At 41.1% G+C, this 20998-nt stretch overlaps 1 protein-coding gene across 6 annotated transcripts in view; it reads right to left on the bottom strand.

Moving 5' to 3' along the window:
• LOC122884241 (protein FAM13A-like) overlaps nucleotides 1–20918 on the bottom strand; it is a 22479-nt gene extending 1561 nt beyond the window's left edge. The window contains exons 1-20 of one of the 6 annotated variants that reach the window (XM_044213889.1): nucleotides 20661–20683; nucleotides 20429–20546; nucleotides 19831–20035; nucleotides 19425–19634; nucleotides 17409–17589; nucleotides 14337–14511; nucleotides 13284–13405; nucleotides 8460–8684; nucleotides 8109–8232; nucleotides 7621–7718; nucleotides 6783–6840; nucleotides 6089–6142; nucleotides 4530–4737; nucleotides 3364–3613; nucleotides 2964–3096; nucleotides 2398–2479; nucleotides 1299–1534; nucleotides 1063–1146; nucleotides 774–878; nucleotides 21–235 (exon numbers count right to left, since the gene is read on the bottom strand). In XM_044213889.1, coding sequence (XP_044069824.1) covers nucleotides 21–235; nucleotides 774–878; nucleotides 1063–1146; nucleotides 1299–1534; nucleotides 2398–2479; nucleotides 2964–3096; nucleotides 3364–3613; nucleotides 4530–4737; nucleotides 6089–6142; nucleotides 6783–6840; nucleotides 7621–7718; nucleotides 8109–8232; nucleotides 8460–8684; nucleotides 13284–13405; nucleotides 14337–14511; nucleotides 17409–17589; nucleotides 19425–19634; nucleotides 19831–20035; nucleotides 20429–20458 — 2795 coding nt within the window. In that variant the 5' untranslated portion in view covers nucleotides 20459–20546; nucleotides 20661–20683. The other 5 variants (XM_044213893.1, XM_044213888.1, XM_044213891.1 and 2 more) reach the window with 5 other exon arrangements.
• Between the last annotated feature and the right edge of the window lie 80 nt (nucleotides 20919–20998).

The following is a 20998-nucleotide window of genomic DNA, read 5'->3' as shown; positions in this document are numbered from 1 at the left end:
CAAACATACACAAACCGTACCTGGAAGCTTCATGCAGTGTTGCCATGGTGATGATCTGTGGCTGGAGCCCCTTCACCTCCTCCAGCGGGGACACCAGAGGTGTTTCAGACATCTCTAGGGAAGGCAGATGCAGCAACTCATCTGAAGACACACACCTGGGAGATTTCAGCCAGAGTGGCTGCGGCCTGGAGCTTCGCTGTTTGGGATGCTCTTCATCAGAGCCCTCCTCTTCCTCCTATGTAGACGCACACACACACACACACACACACAGAGGGAATGCACTAATCTGTCAGAGTAAACATATGACAAAAAAGAAGTGAACCATTCAAAAGCAGTGGGTGATGCTTGATGCTTGAATGCTTCAAGCCTGAATACAGACTCTTTTTATTAGCTCTATTCAGCCTTATTGGGAGCTAGTAACGGTATGATTTGCATTTCAATTGATTAGCTACCTCGTCAAAGAACAGCCAGATTTGAAATGATGAGTGGAACCAACTAACCCTGAATATTAGTTATTATTATAAGTTTTAGAATTATCTGTCTTGCCATCATTAATTTTGCTGAATGAACTGTTGCTGAATAGTTTGGTGTAGCTCTTATATCTGGCCACTAGAGGGTGTTAGAGTAAAACTCTTCTGTATTGGCCTCAGAAGCCATGGTCAGTTTTATTCACATGAGTAAAATACAGAGGGTTTGTGTAGTTTTAGAGATCTCGTTCCTCTCTACAAGACAACCCTCTCTTATTTAAAATTCAGTATTAGATGTTAACTCACAATAGTCGTAATGACTGTTGCAGCAGCAGAAGAAAAGAGCAGCTGCTTGAGAAGGCGGTACCGATCATAGAATGGCTTCATCAGAGTCCGCTCCTGCCTGGTACTCTGAAGACACACAGATACAAAGAGACACAAATAGGAACAACTTTGTTGGTGGTAATATACACACAGAAAGAAAGAGAAGCCAATGATATAAGGAGAGGGAGCACAGAGCAAAATGACTCAAGTGGAGCCATCAAGTAAAACATAAGAGATAAACACATAAGTGAGTCATCAAGGCTGGTCTTACTGGTCGTCCATGCAGATTCTCAAAGTAGAGCAAACACTTCTGCAGGCTGGTCTTCTCCATAGTCATCTGGAAATGGGACATCTCCTGCACATACAGGCACAGCGAAAACTGTTAACAGGTAATCAGTACGTTTATCCAGCATCAGTAACACAGATTCTCCCTCCCAGCCAAGGGAATCAGACCCCCAATCCTTTATTACAATGTGTGTGTGGTAAAGGTGTTTCTGCAGTACCAACCTTAATGCTCTCAGGCAGGCCCAGGTCTCGTCGTCTTTCCTTCAGTCTGTTGTTTATAATGTTGACTGTTTCCTCCACATTTGGCTTGGTGTTGCTGTTGTTGTTAAGTTGCTGCAGCTCAGTCTCTGTTAGCGCTGCCTCCCTCTGGTCTAAATTGTTCCTGCATGTTTCAGCTGATGGGTTGAAGCCTCCCTGCCTTCTCAGCCCCCCTTCTTCTGATTGTCTCAGCTTCAGCTCTAAAAGAGGACAGCAGTTCAGAAAAATATGGTGAAATGAAAACATGAAAACCATGTGAATCTAAAATGTGGACTTCTAAAATGTGGACTGTTCTCTGGTAAACATATTGGTATTGTTGCGATAATTCAGTGGTGGAAAGTAATTAAGCACATTAACTCAAGCACAGTACTTAAGTACAGTTTTCAGGTACTCGTACTTCCATTTTATGCTTCTTAATACTTCTACTCTACATTTATTTGACAAGTGTAGTCACTTTTCAGATTAAGATTTTGCATTAAAACCATATGATGAACATACAAAATACAATGCATTGTCAAAAATTAAACCAGTTGTTACCCAACATTTTTGGCAAAAAGCAGTGTCTAGTTGTTCCACCAAAGAGAGGCCCAAAGAGGTCCATTTTTGTAGCAGAACTCCCCCCCCCCTTCTACCCCATTAATCATTTCACAACCCCTCAGACTTATCTTGTGACTCTTTGAAAGGGCCAGACCTCTAGGATGGGAACCCCTCGACTAAACTAACTGTATATAAAGTAGTTCAAACTAGCTCCACCTCGACCAGCTACAACCAAAAAATAGCACTTAGGCATCGATGCATCATTATTAACAATCTAATAATGTCATATATTATAATATGTCAGTCTGCAGAATGAGTACTTTTACTTTTGAAGTACATTTAGATGATAATACTTCTTACTTACTTTACTTACGTAGGATTTTAAATGCAGGTGTTTTACTTGTAATGGAGAACTTTTACATTGTTGTATTTGTACTTTTACTCGAGCAAAGATCTGAATACTTCTTCCACCACTGCAATCATTAATAAATGTGTTTGAGTGTGTGCTTATGGTTATGTAACTGACCTTTAAGCTGCTTGCGACTTTTAATGAGCTCCTTCATCAGTCTGGCCACCTCTGGATGTGCTGTCTTGTCGTTGTGGGCCGGCTGAAAAAAACAACAACAAACTCACATCACTGACAAAACAGAGCCCTGTCTCTTGTACTGAGTACCTGGAAGTTTATTTATACTTTGACCTTTGTTCCATGTCTGGGTGGGTTCTGATTTTCTAATTAATTTAAATGTATTGTTCTGTAGCAGCCCTATCAACCAGCTGACTAAGGATCCATTGTGTAACAACATTTAATTTTTCCAATGCACCAGTAGAGGGAGTAATTCACTCTAGTATGATGTTTGTGGTTAGCATCCACAGCATCATTTTAGAACTTTAACATAACAAATTCACACCCAGCCAGGCATGCACACAGAAAAAACAAGAAAAACGACACATCTCTCCCATGGCTCTGTGAGAGCTGGTTATTGGCTTTGGAAAAAGGCAACACTGAGCTTCACACTCTGACACAATAACTTCCAATCCAATCATGACTCGAGAAAATCCAGCTGACCAAGCAGCTCTGATTTCCTCCCTCACCTTATAGTGCTTCTCCTGTTCAAAACACTCCTCAAAACGCCGGATCCTCTTCCTCAGGGTGTGAATGTGTCTGTTGAGCATTGAGATGGACACAGAGCCCTCGTCTGGCTCTGTATGGACACTACTGCGAGCCCTGGAGACAGAAAAGTGCACGACTCTATATAGGATATAGAGTATACTGATATAAGGACTCATACTCATAACGTGCATTTAACTATTACTTAACATGGTAGCCATTCAGAAATCCTCCACTCTGCATCTGCACGGCATTAGCACCGTGATATTTTCAAACCACTTCTGATATGAAGTCCAGCAGTGCAGCAAGAACATATAATTTGAGACTATCCCATCTGTTAGCCACTTTTCCTAAATAAAGTTAGTGAGGAAACAGTTGTCTTACATGTTTATGTGCTGTGAGCATGGTGGAGAAGGGGCTGCATCAGGGTCTAGGTTGTAGCGCAGGCTGTGACTGAGGTTGGGGCAGCGTGGCGAGGGAACGGGGCAGTCGCTGGTCGAAAAACGGGAGAGGAGTGGGCTTGTGTTAGGCCCTGGTGGGCTCGGCAGGGTGTCATTTCCTGAAATCCCCTCAGAAATAATGGCAGTGGAGAGGACAGGACTGGACTCTGATGAATGAGGGGATGGGGTGTGTACTGTAAGAGAGAGAGGAAGGACAAAATATTAACTGAAATCTATAATAATTATGACAATTTAATTTTAGTCTGTTAGATTATAAACGTCATTTTTATTTTACTTAATATAGGAGGATAGATGGGATATAATGAGAGATTTGAGAGAGGGAGAACAAGGGTAGAAGGGGCAGGTAGGAAGAAAACAAGAGGGAGTTAGGAAGGAAAAGAAGGAGAGGGAGACAAAAATAAAGATAATGAAAGAAGGACAAATAGCTCTTTCCTATTCAAGCTACTCATATGCTATTAACATCTTTCCTGGGGAAAATGTATTTGGTCTGTCTGTAACAAATACACTAAACAACACATCTGAAATTAGGCAGAACAAGACATGGAAATAAAGAAGGACAGCAAAACATTTTTTTAAAACATCTACATTAGTGTCTAGATATCAAAAATATTACATATTACTGAATATATGTACTAATTCATTATGTCACAGGTGAATGTGCAGTGATGCAACAGTAACAGCATCGTACCTTAGTGCGCTGTTATCACAAAAAGACACACCCAGTTCTGGGAAATGATGAACCTCATAGCTTGCTGTCAAGATTTACTGACTGTTATTTAACATGCACCAAAGGAATTACAGCAGCTAGCAAGATGCGATATGAAGTATGGCTCTTGCACTGACAGGGTTATGGGTTTGATTCCCAATGAGACCCTCCAACCTGAAAGTACTGTACTATAAGGTGCTTCGGACAATAGAATTCCATAAATAGATGTAGGCCAAAAGTACATAAATGTAATTATTGCCAGTGGGCTTTTACAACTTCTGCATCAATTTCCTCTTTGCCCCGAATAAATATTTAACATCGGAAGGTCAGAGACTTGAACATTAGCATCACAGTATATCAGCACTTCATTGCCATTGTCTTACCGGGCCGTGATGAGTCAACCGTGTGCTGATCCTGAGCTGCTGGTGACTGTGGCAAGTGAAGGAGCAGCTTGTGGGTCAAATACAGGTTCTGCTCTTGAGTAGAAAGAGGCTGTTGCTGGGCAGGTAGATTATCCTGAGCTTGGGGGTCTACTGGTGTTTCTAGGGGTCCCAAGTCAGCCTCCAGGGCTTGTAGCTTGAGGGAGGGGCTCTGGAAACAGAAGCAGAACATGGCTTCAGGGATGCAGACGGGCAGGGACAGGAGAAGTCAGAAAGACGTGTCGTAGTTTGTGTGGAGGGAGTCTTCAGCGTTTCACATGCTGCTCAGGAATTTTGAGAAGTCCTGTAAAACCATTTAACGCTCTCCTATGAAAAGAAATATTCTGGCGCTGAAGCGTGGTTGGGCAGAGAGTTGCAGGATGAGGTGAGATGAGTGGTTGCCTTGTCTTTCTGAGAAAGGAATGAGTCAAAAGGCAGAATACAGCTCTATGAGCAGGTTGCTTTCGGGGGTGGCTGAAGTACGAGGAACAAACTTCTCAAAAAACAAAGACAAATCTTTGATCTTCCAAGGCTCCCAGTCAGTTACAAAAGCAGATAGAAATGGTCATTACAAGCAGCAGATCGGTGAGGTGGTACGTGTTTTCAGTAATGCAAAAACCGACTTTCATCTGCTGTAGCTCTCCTCGGGTCTCTATGCGACTAGAAACTAGTCAGCCTGCTAGGCATTCAATCAGTGAGTTAGATTCCTAACGTGCATCAGCATCCAGCGTGGGATCCCTGATGAGCAACACGCTGTAATTCCATTAGCAGTATCGCTGTGATTCCCAGATCACCTGATCCGCGTGCTTGTGGGTGTGTGAGTGTACGAGAGTATAGCTTGCCCCCTAAAGAGAATCCCTAAATCCACATGGTTTTCCTTCTGACCAGCATTCCCGGCACTTCTGCTGCTGAACTGCCTCCACATGGATTATTCATCATGCACGGAAGAAGGGGGGTGGCGGGAATACCGCTCATGTCGGTGGGTGTAGTGTGGGTGTGTGTGCAAGGGAGGAGAGAGGTACTGTATATGACGAGGCGTTTCCACGGCAACGTTGTCAGACTGAGCTAAGGAGTCTATTTGATGGAGATGCGGGGAGTCACGTAACGGTTTACCTCAAATTTGTAATTGAGCTGCACCAAAAAAATTCTGGGTTCAGGTTGAAATAGAATGCAGTTTGCTTTGGGGCTTTTTTTGTTCATTTAGGTGCTTTGACATCATCCTCATCAACAACAGCACCCTCCTCGGCTGTTCATTCATAAAAAAACAACACTGCTTTGTGCGTCACACAGAGGAGGTGGAAGGATGGAAGGGAGGGGGAAGGACTGGGGCTGTTATTACTGAAGCAAAACACCCACAGGCAAGCACGCTCACACCTAGCAATACACATACAGGTGTGCACACAAACACACATGCAAATAAACACACACTGGAGGTATCGGCAGTACTGTTGTCATAGATACCCTCATCCTAAAGACAGTGTTAATTTGTGTATCTAAAAAGACTGTGGGGAAGGAGAACTTACGTCATAGCTGTTGTTCCTGCCTCTGCAATCATTGCATCCTCCTCCTCTTCTCCCCTGAAGGAAAAGACAGCATACGCACTGATGAAAGTCTCATTCCCGAAGCCCACTTAATGACACATGCCAGCGTGGCCACACAGCCATGAACATGCAAAAATGTAGGTTACAATGACACATATAGAGAGATAATGAATTTCTTTTATTGTTTTCAACAGACCCAGTTAGTTTTTCATCGACAGTTAAGATTTTCAAGTTAAACTCACTTTGAAAGTAAATCATTGGTCCAGGTTGGATAGCAATTACCTTCATTGTTATCATCATCCAGCTGTGTGACCCTCAAAACCTAAAAAGGGCATCCCGAGTGTATTTCGTTAGCTACTGCTAAACAAAATCTTTGGTAACCCTGTTGTTTGTCAGTCCTGGTGTCAATGAAGACTAGCAACACAACTGTTGAACACGTTCACTTTTTCCTCTGCCTGTGCTGTGGAATTAAACCAAGCATTCATATCACTTTTAACTTGTTTTTTATCTAAAATATTAGGTGAACTAACTTATTATGTGCATTAGTGCATTTCATTTTGCTAGCTCACAAGCCTAAGGCTACAACTCTTAGTACTGGCTATGACAGAATGATCCTCACTGGCTTGTAATTAAATGGGAGCCTGTGGAAATGATTTGGAGAAGGCAGCCTGTTTACCTTCCACTCAGACACTGTGCTTTTGTCTTCTGTCGTGTACTCCATGCAGCACAGCATGCTGAAAAACAAAATTCTGTCAACAACAGGCAAATACAATAAAATCACATTACGTATAAGTAAAGAACAATAAACTCTACAACGCTGCTTCTCCCTCTGGTTCACAGTCCATGTGACTTTATTAGACATTGTGCTCTGTGTCTGTATTCATTATCAATACTGTATCAAACCTGCTCACAGGCAGGATGGCCAGCGCTGTGTGTAGCTTTGAGGTCAGACGGTCATCTGGCACTGCCATTAAGGTTATGGCTTAACTCAGATGACCTGTCCTGTGGCTCTGTGGAGGCAGCGCAAACAAAAAGTCAGCATGCCACCATACTAGGTCAGCCTACTGTAGCTAGTTGGTCAGCTCCATGTGAGCCCCCGTGGCAAGTCAGTGTTATTTGGACTGGAATCATATCAAAACCATGACTGTGAGCAGCACACTGTTTCGATAACCTACTTCTCAACTGGCTGCAGGGCTGAGAGATGAGCTGAACCGAGAGGAACCAAGCCGGAGTGGAGGGGGACAAAAACAACTGTAGCATCCAAAGAAATCAGATAAATTAAATCTGATATGCTTTAACTGCTCCAAAACTACTAACACAACAACAATTTTAAATAGCTGATTTAAGAAACTGTGAATTTAGGGATTTTTGTTCCACTTGGATGTTTTCCTGTCAAGACCAATGAACAAATATTTGCTGCTATAAAAACGGTACAAAGCAGAAACAAAGGAGGAAAACACAACTGCAACAAAATGTAATCTTGTGTAGTCTTCGTGCAGAAATGTATTTCTCACCTGTGTGTGTGCTGCATCTGTGTTTGGGTTTTTTTCTGTAATTTATTCACTATGCAGCAGTCTGAAATAGATGATGTCTGCCCTGCATCTGTGGAAGCCTGAAAAACAATTAACTCCATGTCATTTAACCTTCCACTGCCAATATGAGCTAAAAGATGTTCCACTTTAAACATTAAAAAGCATAATTGTGCTTTGATACTTCATTTAACACTACACACTCCACAGAATGTATTTTGCAGCACATGCAGGAAGCAGCAGCTGACGGTACTTTTTATTTTATTTCCCACATTTTTATAAATCTAGAAAGAAATGTCAAAGACCATAGAAATAGTTGTCGCTGAATGATATTCACAGAGAGATGTTGAGTGCTAACAGCTGGACACACCGTTTAATGGGCTCAAGAAGGGAAGAGAAAGGAAGAAGAAAGAAAAATGTGAAAGAAAACAAAAAACTAAGAATATGAGAGCAAAAAAATCAACAATGCACACCGTTGAACAGTCATCTCTGATGGGTGAGGAAGGTGCCCTTCTATTCTGTACCTCATCTACTTCTTCCTTTTTTTCCTTTGATGTGGAGGTGAATGGTGGCATCTTGTATTGTGAAAAGGTCCTGCTGATAAAGAAACACTCATTCATGTTGTATCAATGAAAATGTATTGTAGCTTTATGATGATGTAGTTTTGAGAAAGGCAGAGAGGATGAAGTAAAGGGGCAAATGTTTCTTATCTTCTCAAAATGATGTGAAAAGGTACGACACTGCTGTCACCTTCTCAAATCATTTAAGGTGAAAACATCATCCGTTTGTGAAAAAAGGAAAGACAAAACGGAAGAAAGGCTCACCCTTGTGTGGTACACTCCAACTCTGGTGGCTCCCCCTGGGTGCTTTGAGATGGTCTGCTTTTTAGCGAATGTTGCTCTGGCCCTGGGTCAGTGGGGCAGGAGGGCACACAGCCTGCCTCTGAACTGTCACTGCTCTCCTCCAAAGCCTCCTGGTCTGGAATCAGCTTCTGAATGTCAGTGCTGACGTCAGAGTTGGTTTCACAACCCTGCGGCAGTGTGTCAGGACTATGGTGAGACAGACAGAGAGATAGAGTGAGATAGACAGAGGGGTGCACACACAGGAGGAGATGAGGAGAAAAGGAAATGCCACTTTCTAATGAGGCATCTTTTATAAAATGTTTATAAATTACTCACTAATCACTTACCAATGTTTAATAGATCAGTAAGAAGGAATTATAATAAGAACTACTATTCTGCAGCTACACATTTTGATAAAGTCCTTTATAGGATTCTCATAATTCATCAAGTTTGTTGATAAATTCTTAATAAATTGATAATGGTCCAGATGCTCTGTGGCCCTTTTATCCAGAAGTCCAGTGGTTGAACAGTCCATTGCAGAGGTCTTACTGACAAACAAAGAGCTAAAAAGATAGTGTCCAATTTTTAAAAGCAAATGTCACACTGGAGGAGAATAAATACAAAGGGATTTTCACAACCTGGCAACCCAAAATATGTTTTTTATTCATGGTTTGTTTCTGATCTTTAAAGCATTAGTAAAATATTTATTAACCATTAATACAATTTACAATACAATGAGTTACAATGTATAAACGCTTTACAAAGGGTGCCTTATGAGAAAGTGTTACCGAAAAAGTGAAAATGGCAAAAAGAAAGAGAGAAGAGGAAAACAGTTAGAGAGAGCGAAGAAGGGGGATATCAAGAATAACAAGGAACTTTTCTAAAGACACAAAGATGCTGAAAGATAGACTTGGAGACATAAAAGAAATCAGTAGAATATTAAACAAATATTTTGAAAATAGCACTAGAATAAAACTGAGATAGATAGATGTTACGTTAGAGGAACACAGTACATGTAAAATCTAAAACTACCAGGTAGTTTGGAAAACAAACATCCAGCAGGTCACGAATCAGCAGTGCTTAATCTAATGCTTCACTATGACACGTCTCATGAAGCTCTAATGAGCTGCTCCCAGCAAAAACAAGCACAACTGATTTGCCGAGAGGTGAACCAAAAACGGCCCATCGGTCACGTACTTGCTTAAAGCGGTATTTGACTCCAGAGCTGTAACCTACAGCAGATGGGTCAGTACAGCAGCAGCAAGACACTAATGATAGCTCAAAGAGTCAGCCAAGCAGACAGCAGCCTGCATTATGAACATGAATTACTTTTCTGCTTCAAGTTTCCCTTCCTCAAACATCCTTCCTCTTAACAGGGCTTGGTCAGACGTAGCAAAAACAAACCCAACTTTGCATAGATAACTAGGAGAGATGGACAAAAACTGCAGACAACAGTAAGGGTAAAGTAAACACTATAAAGAGATGCACAAATTAGCCCCTGCTTCTCAAACCACATATTTCTTTTTTGGTACATAACAGCATGATAAGAATAGTTCTATACATAATTGACCCCTGCTATAAAACAACTGCATTTCTCTTCTGGGTCCGCCTTGCATTATCTCACTCACTTGTGGAGGACTGAAGACCCATGGTTGTTGTCACTGATGCTGAAGCAGATGAGACAAGAAAACATCCTTTGCCAAAACGTCTAAATTCACAGCAGTCTAGCACTACATGAGACAGTGAACAGCTTGCTGCTTTGGAGGGACGGAGAAAGCCAAAGACATAAAGAAAGGAGAGCACAGATGTTGAGTACTTGATGGTCAACAACACGAGTGACACCCGGAGGCAGAGAGCTGACCCACCCCCTTCAATTACCCGTGCTCTCACACACACACACACACACACACAAACACACACTTACATACAAGCGCACATACACGCAGACACAGATATACACTCACATACAACAGCACTTAAGTCATATTTGGGGTCAATAATGCCAGTTCTAGCACAGTAATGTAGGTGGAAATAGGCCAGAGAGGCTGAGACAAGAAAGCACACACAAATTGCACACAACTGCATACAGTCAAACACATCAGGACATTTATTGTAAAATAATATTCAAGTAATTAGCTTATTGAAAACCCTCTGTCCTTTTTCTTCTTCTTCTTTCTTTCGTTTTTGAAATCGTTTATCTCGTGTAACTGATAAGAGACAGAAAACAGACACTTGTTTTGAAATCAAACCCTTTGTAGGTATAATTAGACTGGAGTCAATATGGACTGTGACGTTAGTGGGAAGCATAGAGGTCCAGACAAGGCCAGATGGAACAGCATGCAAATGCTAGACATGTTTGGAGAAAGCACAACATCCCAGTGACAAATCCCAGTCTGACATGCAGAAGGAAATAACTGAAAAAGCCCCATTCTTTATGCCAAATAAACCAAAAATTTTTAACAAAGGAACCATGAGAAATGTGGCTAATTGTTCTGGATCCTGTGGTGCTGCTCTTTTCATGAGGGTAATAAATAAATACAAGAACAAAATACATTTTCACACCCCAACATTTACTGTAGTTATTTGATCTGGACCCCCTCATTTAGTTGAGGAAACAGGACTTGGACTAACAAAGAAAGAGGAAAAGCTGTGTGCCTTTCAGACAATACATTAGATCTAGATGAAAGACAGACTGAATTGATGCAGCATCGTATCCCTGCTAAACAGATGAGAGTGGGAAGCTGTTAGATGAAAAATTATTGATATTTGTTTGCCCTATGAGTGCTAAAAAAAACCAAACACTTAGAAGTGGTGAGAACACACAAAACCGGCATGGTATGAAGCTTGGCACTCCTCAGCAGGTGTGACAGATTTCAAATCTTAGAATTTAATATCTGTAGGTGTGTGTGTAGGAGTGTCCACATGTGTCCATGTTGTATGAAATGACCTGAGATGATGCGCCCACAGAGGGTGCCTAAAGCCTAGATAAGAACTCCACATTCTATAAAGATGAACCTTTTCTTGCTCTGGGCTACATGGTGATATAGCCTCAGTGTCTGGTTTTATTAAACAGGGTGAGGGCAAACTGAGGACGAAAACAGTCATTCAGTCAGCTGGATTGAGTGATAACTCCTCCTCAAACTGACACATGTGGATAGTTTAATTACAGTCTGGCCAGTCTGACATCTGGCTGCAATGCTGCTGCCTTTGAATACTTCTGTGACCTTCATATCTCATTTTGCCTTTAGTCCACAAGGATTTTATTAGTATTACCTCATGCTTGTTTTCAAATAACATCTTCATTAACCAGAATTCCACTGAGGGCAGATCTTTTTCATCACAAAGTAAACAGAACCACAACGCATGTCTGCTTAAAGTGAGAAGAATAAAGTCTTTTTATCTCCATTAGCTTCAAGCAGAACTCCCATCCACACACAGAGACAAATTAAGATACCAGACACACAACTATACTCACATACATGGGTGACAGCTACAAAATTAGCAAGTGCACGTGAATGCCATGTCACATGCTGACTAGGGGCAGACAAAAATAGAAGATACATAAATGTAATTTAATGCCTGTTTTGCAACCTTGCTGCAACCCCCATTCACAATTTTAAAATAGAAAATAGCACAGTAGCCTCCAAGTTTTGAGTAGGGAAAGTTCCCCACAATCAGATGGCTGTCAAGTATGTAGATTGTGTCTGGGGGACCAATTTGCCATTGTTCCACTTCTCTGCTCCTTCAAGCAGCAAAACTGTGATGCTATTTTTACTTGCCATTAGACTGAAAGGCCAGTCAGCTGTACAAGCAACCACAATTTTTCCTGTTGACTACAGATACTGGGTGTCACAGTTGCTGTAGGGAGGTGTTGCTCTGTAGCCAACAGTGTGTGGCCTACTGCCTTTAAAGTAAGTTTTTTTTTCAGCAACTTGTCACCTGCCTCTACTGACCATGATATTATCAGTGAAGAGAAATCAAATATCCTTAGGCTACTGAATGAATAACTAACCTGTAATCTAATAGTCTTCAATATCTGATTATCATAAATTTGTCTACTACTCCTTTTTGTAACATCTCATTAGGCCTGTCTGAAACTTAACTTTAACTAAAGCTGTTGGAAGGACCACGTTGCAGCACTGAAATCCAGAATCCAGAATCTCATTTTTGGTTATTGGATAATTGTAGATAATGGTAATACAAGCATCATCCAATGGCTTCTATGTTCTATTGAGCGTTTATAAGCTTTTTCATAAACCTGAGGTAGGGAGACATCAAATAATACCTAAAGAACTGAAATATATCATAAGCTTGATAGAGAACTCGTGTCAAAAACAGCAGTGAAGTTCTTTGATTAGATTTTCCCTTCTCCATGGAAGCACATCTAATGAAAATATTAATACTAATAAAAAGCTGTAGTTTTCAGAGAAGTGGGACTGTCTAACAATGATAAAACAAAGCGACACAGTTTGACATCTTTGTGACTTCCACGAGCAGAGTGCAATAGACCTCCAGAGGTTGGCCTTAATTCCCTGCGAATGACGTCTCAGCCTTATCACCAATGATACTACCATCAACCTGACAACTGACTAAATGATGCTGAATATAGAGTGAAATGCTACAGGGAAAAAGGACAGGTCCTAATTATTCCCCCAGGACAAGATATATAAAGGGAGAGGCTTGTGTATATTCACACACCACATGAACGTCCACTGATAGTTTAACTGTGGTTAAGGCAGAAAAAACAGTTTTAAAACAGCTGCATGTGCAGTTACAAAGTTATTGATGCTAAGATGATGACAGTACCTGTTGAGTTGGGATTGTATCCCTATTGTTTGGTTAAAAGCACTGGTCGCTGAGACTGATGTGGTCTCACCCTCCACCCTCTCCACACTACTCTGCTCTGAGTGACAGCTGCTGGGTCGGACCTACCAGGGACAACGAGAGTGAATACACACATACATCACTATAGAGAGATAACAAAACCTCAAAGCAGTTTTTTTGCAGTATCCACATTAATTGTATACAGGGTTTCTGCAGTGTTCACCAAATTAAATTTTTAAGATCTTTCTAACACCACATAGAATGCAATTTAATATTGTTTTCACGGTCATACTGGTCAAAGAATGACAGAAAGCCAGTAGTGACAATAAGACCTATAATTATTTATTAAGGGTATGAATTTATTGACATTTATAGCACATTTTTGTCAGGACCTCCCAGCTATATAAAACATTAATTCCTAATAATATAATTAATCAATTAACACAACCTGGACCAGATAAGTGGAAGGCAATTGCTGGATGGTTATTACAAAATAATTAATTGAAGTTCATTTAAGTTTTTGCTAAAATTGACACTTGCCCATTATGAGTTGATGAGCTCCATAGCTACTGTGGATAGCAGTAGCAGCAGTGTTTGCTACAGGTCTAATGGCACTGACTGAAACTCCACAAAAAAGGATTTAAAAGCCTCCTGCATGCACAATCCACTGTTGCAGCAATCCAACTTTTAGTTAGAAAGGTGTATAATGTCTCCCGATGGGCCGCAACCACACACAAAAAAAATATTTATAAATAATGTTACTGTCAACAGCAGGCAAGAAAAAATATTCAAGGCCTTTGTAAATGAAATTCAACACTTTTTCATGACTTGCAGATACCCTGTACATAGTACATGAGTTCAAAGATTGGAATAACTGTGACCCCGCAGATAAAATAGTTCTGTTTGTTGGTAAGTGCTGTGATATACCTTACTGCGGTACTTGATGTGATCGAAAAGTGTAAAAAGACAGACCATGAAATTGAATCAATGACGTAACAATTTCTGTCAAAGGGAAGAAAAAAAAACATGGTTCACCTCAAAGTCTGAAAAAGCAGAGAGAGTAGGAGGAGGGGGTGAGGAGGAGGCAATCGAGGAGGCCACTGTGTCCTCGGCTGGGATTGAAAGGAGAACCTTCTGATGCCGGAGAAGATGGAGCAACAGGGCATTACACACACTCTGCTCCTCCAGCATCCTGGGTCCTGCTGCAACACTGCATAAAGAAGAAATAGGGGAACAACAACACAATGTCACATGTACTATGTATTCAAAATTATCCTCTGTTAAGTGTTGTGGCAAACATAATGGAAAATGGTTCCATTAGGCAACATTTCAAACTTTCTCACCCCGCCCCGCCCCATGCAGCCCCATTTGTAATAACCACTTGTTTCTTCCCTCTAATTTAAATACAGCTTTCACTTTGTGGCGAGAGAGAGAGGCCTGGCTCGTTTCTCAGATTTATATTTAAAGGGCTCATTTGCCACTTTTAATGATCTTCGGGTTAAGTATAATTTACCCCAATCCCATCTCTTTAAAAAATGTTCTGATGTTGTTGCTTTTGCCTCACTTATATCCTGTAGATGTATTCTGTTTCAGTGGAAAAATCCACCTTCTAATACATCCTGGCTAACAGAACTAATGTCTTTTCTGTTGTTCGAAAAGGTGAAATATTCCTTAGGAGGTTCATGTGCCAATTTCTACAAACGGTGGCAGCCTATTATCTCATATGTAAATACTCTTACCTCTCTAGACCCCATCTGATTCTCAGTTTATCCATTCTTTAAAATGAGCACCCGGAGTGTCCTTATTGTACTTCCTCCCCTATTTTATTTCTATTCTATTTACTTTTTGTCTGTGTTTTATTTATTTTATTTAGTTTTTTGCGTGTGTTTTCTTTTCGAGAGTTTGGGCTTGGTGGGGGTTGGAGGAAGGTGTTCTTTTATTTCTTTTTTAACAGACCAAAAAAAGGGGGAAAAACAACTTCGGAAAACAGACTTGTACTTTGTATTTGGCATTGTATAACACCGGTTTCCAATAAAAATATATGTAAGAAAAAAGAAAAGGGTTCCATCTAGTGGAAGGGCATACACATCAGTGAACTGACATTAACCATTCAGATTGCATAAAGTGAATCAAAACCACTCACGCAAATAAATATTCCACTGGCAAAAATAAACAGCTTCAGAGATATGTACAGCTTCTGGTCACAATATGGAGGTAAGCGCCAGCTCAGACCAAAATAGTCTTCACATGTTTACCTGGAAGCTGCTATTTGTTTTCAGTATGCCATGCTGTTGTTGACATTATCCATTTTGGGGTTTTTTTAGGTCTTCTTATCCGATGTATACAGGTTAGGTAAAGGTTAACATAGCACACACCCAGGGAAGAGAATATGAGTATTAAACATGTGTTTACGTGGCTGGCAGATCAATTGGAATGACAGGACAGGAGCAGCCTGTCACATGGATTACATAACAGATTCATATGAGGGCAACAGGCTAGTTAGAAGAGGCTTAGATGACAAATATGCAGTTATTTGGGGGGGCTGCCAAAGTTGTCACACATGCTTTAAGGCAAGAACATGTGCTACAATGTCTGTCATACCAACTCATTTCATCTTAAATTGATAGCATTATTATTAAAATCTTGGAACAAAACAACAACAATGTACTTATACAACAACAATGGCTAAATAGTAGCTTTGTTCAGCTGGACATTTTTTGCAGCATGTATCTCTCATTCAGTCTCTATTCTCTTTCATTCAAACCATTATACAATTCCTCTGTTCCACTGTTATTGTTCTAATGCCTGTGGAACCAGAGGGAAAAGGCACACTCTCCAACTCTCTGCAGCTACCGCAACCCAAACCCACCCCCAACTTTTTCCAGGCCTCTGCTGCCAACTCCACACTCCCTAACTAACTCTTCTTCCCCTAGCTATAAGCATCTGACATTTTCCCCTCATATGCAGAACTGTATGGCGTGACTAACACCACATTCCACTGACATGCCTTTAACTTTCGGAGAAAGGGACAGGGATGACATAGATGAGACTGGGAGATCAAGGGATGGGGGAACAGTTGAAAGGGTGTTGGCTGAATTTAATAATTCCTTTCCACTGTGGCATAAACTAAACACAAGTCTGATTCTAAGTGTGTCTCCCTAGAGATTGTGTTTGTTTACAGTGATAGCTGAGGACTGTAAACAGGAGGGGAGAAGCAACCGACAAAATCCTGATGACCTCTGTTTCATCTGTCTGCCTTTTTGTGTGTCGTGCTCTACGTTATCAACCACAGTCCACACCCATTTCCTTGGTGACAAACCCGACTCCACCCCAAAGTAGTGGTGCAGCTGTGGAAAAAGACACACAACCTACTAATCGCATACTAATGTAGAGCCTACTGCATACTCATGTACTGCATACAGCCTACTAAATGAATGATTATGTATGCCAATACCACCAGACTGTTCAGACTGTTGAAGCATACTCAAGCAAGACAATCATGTGACTGCATCACATGATGCGCAGTCTGAAGAGACGCAATGCATTTTGGGGCAGTTGAGAATGTGCAGTAAGCTCACAACGCATACTCAGAAATTCTTGCTAATCTAGTATACATCCGGACATTTCTCTCACACACAAAATCCACATACTATGCAGTTGGAACACACTACATACTCAATTTGACGGCATACTTGGTATGAGTAGCACGTTAGTATGCGATTCTGAACACGGCTGATGAATTGGGCCAGACACTCAGTAGCTTGCTCTCATGACAAACAAAGTGGATTTTTTTCTACATCTGGATCTGACAAAGACAAGCTTGAAGAGAGAGCATAACATAATTCACTTCCAGTAATTGTGAAGGGAATGTTTGCTCTCTCATTTGTTTGTTTGTAGATTGTTCTTGTTCATACTTTTAGAGAAATCTCTCCAGATGTGGCTCTCTTCAATGTGAAAAGCAACATTTTAAAATGTATATACAGGAGTACAATCTTTCTTGAAGTTATACAGTCACTAAAGTCACTAAACTGTCTGCTCTGGAGGATCCTTGTGTCCCAGTACAGGTCTGGAGAGGATTTGAATGTGGCATTAACAACAGAAACTTACTGGAATATGCAAGGCCCAAAGATGGTTGCCAGATTTTCCACAGGCATGTGATTTGATTGGCTGTGAGCAGCCACTCTGGACAGGAAGTGGATGAGGTAAGACAAAATGATGAGATTGTCATCAGGGAGGTGGCAAAGATTTTCTCTCAGAGACTGGTTTATCTCTGTCTCGTCTGCATATCCTAAAAATAAGCAAAAACATCGAAACATTATTTATTAACATGCATGTCTTTGGTATCTATGGATATACAGTATATAACCGGTATCAGATTCACATTAGTTGGTATGTTAACATACTGGACACAGCACTTTTTGGCCTTAAACATAGCATGAAATTTAAGAATATAAGCAACCTAATACAAGAGTACCAAACCACCCCATTATAAACAACTATCATGCATACATAAAATAACATAGTATAAAAATTCACACTAAACAATTCATTTTAAGACATCACTTTGGACTCTAGTAATTTGATGGGCATTTGTAAGAAGTTTTATTGAGTTAAATTGTATTGAGTAAATAATTAATTGGTTACTCAAAGCACAGTCCTTAGATTAAGTAATACTTGAAGCCCTAGCTGTGTCTATTGTTACTGTACTTTGAGGAGAACGCATTGAGCACAAAAGGTGACTGAGATTAATTTATACCCAAGAATGTACAAGACCTCTCAACTTTGCTCATTTCGACTTCCACTTTTCCACTTGCTGTCTAAGCAAAGATTTGTTCCTCATTGTAGAAGCAGAAGTGTTGGAGAGGTGGAAACGTACAAAAAAATACAGGCACTACCAATGAAATTGTTATAAGAATAACAATAATCCCACAAGTTCTCATACTGGCTTCAATTATTCGACCTTTAATACACAGCTTAGAGACAATAATCATCTAAGTGTAGAATACCTTCCACCATAAAGTGGATAACAATTTAACATGTCTGTCTCAGAATATGAGGTGTTCACCTTTTCTTTAAGTATCTATCCCTCCATTATTATTGATTTATTTAATGACTGTATAACAATTATTTTAGATTTTTTGCTGGACATCTTATGTGTAATTAATAGTAGTACAAGAATCAAGTTGTGTTACTAATGAATATACAGTATATAATCAACATCATTTGTTGTTTTTGGCTTTAACGCTGAAACATCACTGAATGATGTCTGATTGGATTTGTTTTAAAGAGCTGAGCCAAAATTGTTCAAATCGATTGGAACGGGAGCTTTTGACTATGGCAAAGGCTGCACATGGCAGATGCTGCAGCCTGTAGCTCCTCCAAACTCCGCTAGCTACATTCTTGTTTTGTCATTTATTTTTTGGCTTTATTGCTGAAACATGTATTACAGAATGACATAAATACATAATTGTCATCATCGGAAAAGGAAGCTGGGGTTTGGATTAAAGAGCGGCGGACCTTTAGACGATCCACCCAGCCAGATCAACCAGACCAGGCACGATAGCAGGTGCTGTGATCGCGCCAGGAGGAGAGGAAAGCGAGCCGGGAGAGGAGCCATGCAGGCCCAGCTTGGACTTAAGGCTGCTTTTATTTGTGTTATGTTACCCTATTCTATATCCTATCATTCTGTACCCTATCCCCGACTCACCTTTAGCTTATGCTGTCTATGTTACCTCAGCCTCATAATTATTTTTTAGGACATGCTCACTTCCCTTGTCTTTCTCCATATTTCTTGGAATGCAAGATTAGCTACAGAATATCGATGCTGAATCTGTAAGGTACTCAACCTCTTGCTAAGGGACAGTTCAGTCAGGCAGACGCTTGCCAACAACAGGCCTACACTGACAGTTTCCCTACTCTGCCACTCTCCTGTCTCAGCAGTTGAATGCTTGTACTCTAGCTCTCAAATGGGGTCCAGAGGTACAGTGACATATTGATTGAGCTCAGCAGTGCCTTGCTCAAATCTAAAGAACACCAATAACAGCATTAATCTATTTATGTCTACAATTATACTCTGAAAAAGTTGATGAAATTTGACCACAGTCCAACATGATTTCCTAGTACCTGTGAGGCTCATAACCAGCTGTTTGCGCTGGGGTTCGGGAACTATGGGGGTGGGCAGCTCCCGAAGGAAGAGTTTAAAGAGCGAGGCCACAGTGGGGACATCTTCCTCCTGCTCTAAATCCACCCTCTCTCCCCGGTCCCACCGCTGCCTCAGCTGCCTGGTCCGCACCACTGAGCCACACAGACGGAACAGTCCTCTGTGGTGCATTCCTGTGATAAGGAAAGATAGAGAGATTCAGTCGGTACACATACAGGTGATGTTTGAGTACTGTTTTGCATTGAGAGTGCGAGAGAAAAAAAGAGGGAAGGAAGGGAGAAGGAAGGAGAGATGTATAGGATAATGAAATGAATGAAAACATAACAGAGGAGTCACAGAACAAGAGTAGCAAGGATGTGCCTAAATTACCATTCTTATCCAGATACTCCACCATGTCTCTTAGCACAAGGGGTATTCCACTGACCATCTGCCTGTCCTCTCTCAGTGTTTCCAAGGCAACACCAAACACACACCTGGCGGCAACTTCAGGCTCTGAAACCAGGGTGGGAGCAGTGGGCTCGGGGCTGACCTTAGCAGTGGTGGTCCTCAGGATTCTCACTGAAGATGGGTCGCTCTGCATGGAAAGAGGACATGCAGCAGCTGACTCAAATACAAATTGCTCCATCATTAACTTATATAGTCATATTCCTGGATGACACAATTGCATATTTCCTCGATAAAACGACACATCCAGGAATTAATATGCATATACTAGTAAAGGCAACAACACATGGCTAACTTGAACAAAGTTGTAACTTTAGCCCCCTGACACACAGCATATTTCCATGTTATAACAACAGTTGGCTGTCTTTTTGTGTGTGGAGTTACTTGAAAATAAAACCGTGAAAGAGGTGCTCTGCTCATAGCAGGTAAAACTGCCCTAGACAAAGTGTAATGGATTTGGCAATCAGCTCTAAAAGACAGAAGAATAAGATAGCTGCTTTCTGCCACCTACAGCTTAACTTACACAGAGCGATACTGAAGCGCTTGCTCCCATTTTTCAGCTCATCGGACCGGGCAAGCTCTCCATTTTTCAAATGTAGATGTATTTTTCCCTCCTCGACATGATGCTCCACTCTCAGAAACTACCGGAAAGTCCCACGCACGAGTAGTAATTACTACCATCGCCCTCACATCTGAACGTTAGGCTTCCGATAAGTGAAAAATACTGTTGTTAAAATGGAGTAAGGTTAGCTTACCGTAACGTTAGCTCCCTGGAAAATTGTTTATGTTGCTAGTCACGTGACACATGTGTAACCATGGTGACCCGTGGCAGGGTTGCCAGGAGAAGGCAAAGCAGACTGGCTCGGGGTGCTAAACCGTAGGTCGACTGACTTTATTTGATCTGTATAGTATGGAAATTATTTCCATCCTGATTCCTCCAGGGAGCAGTTTGATAATTTTCCCGTTATAGGAGCTTAAGTGGGAAAGAATATTGTCAGGTCGAGATGTTTTTCCTGTTTTCATGGGAGCTTTGCCAAACAGTGTGCCCGGTTACTGCTAAGTTCTTAGCGGGCATATTTCTTAGCAGTAACTC

This window comes from Siniperca chuatsi, linkage group LG11, assembly GCF_020085105.1.
Source record: "Siniperca chuatsi isolate FFG_IHB_CAS linkage group LG11, ASM2008510v1, whole genome shotgun sequence".
NCBI classification, from domain to species: domain Eukaryota; kingdom Metazoa; phylum Chordata; class Actinopteri; order Centrarchiformes; family Sinipercidae; genus Siniperca; species Siniperca chuatsi.
Note: the sequence above shows the minus strand (reverse complement) of the source record. Positions and strands in the feature narration are given on the sequence as shown.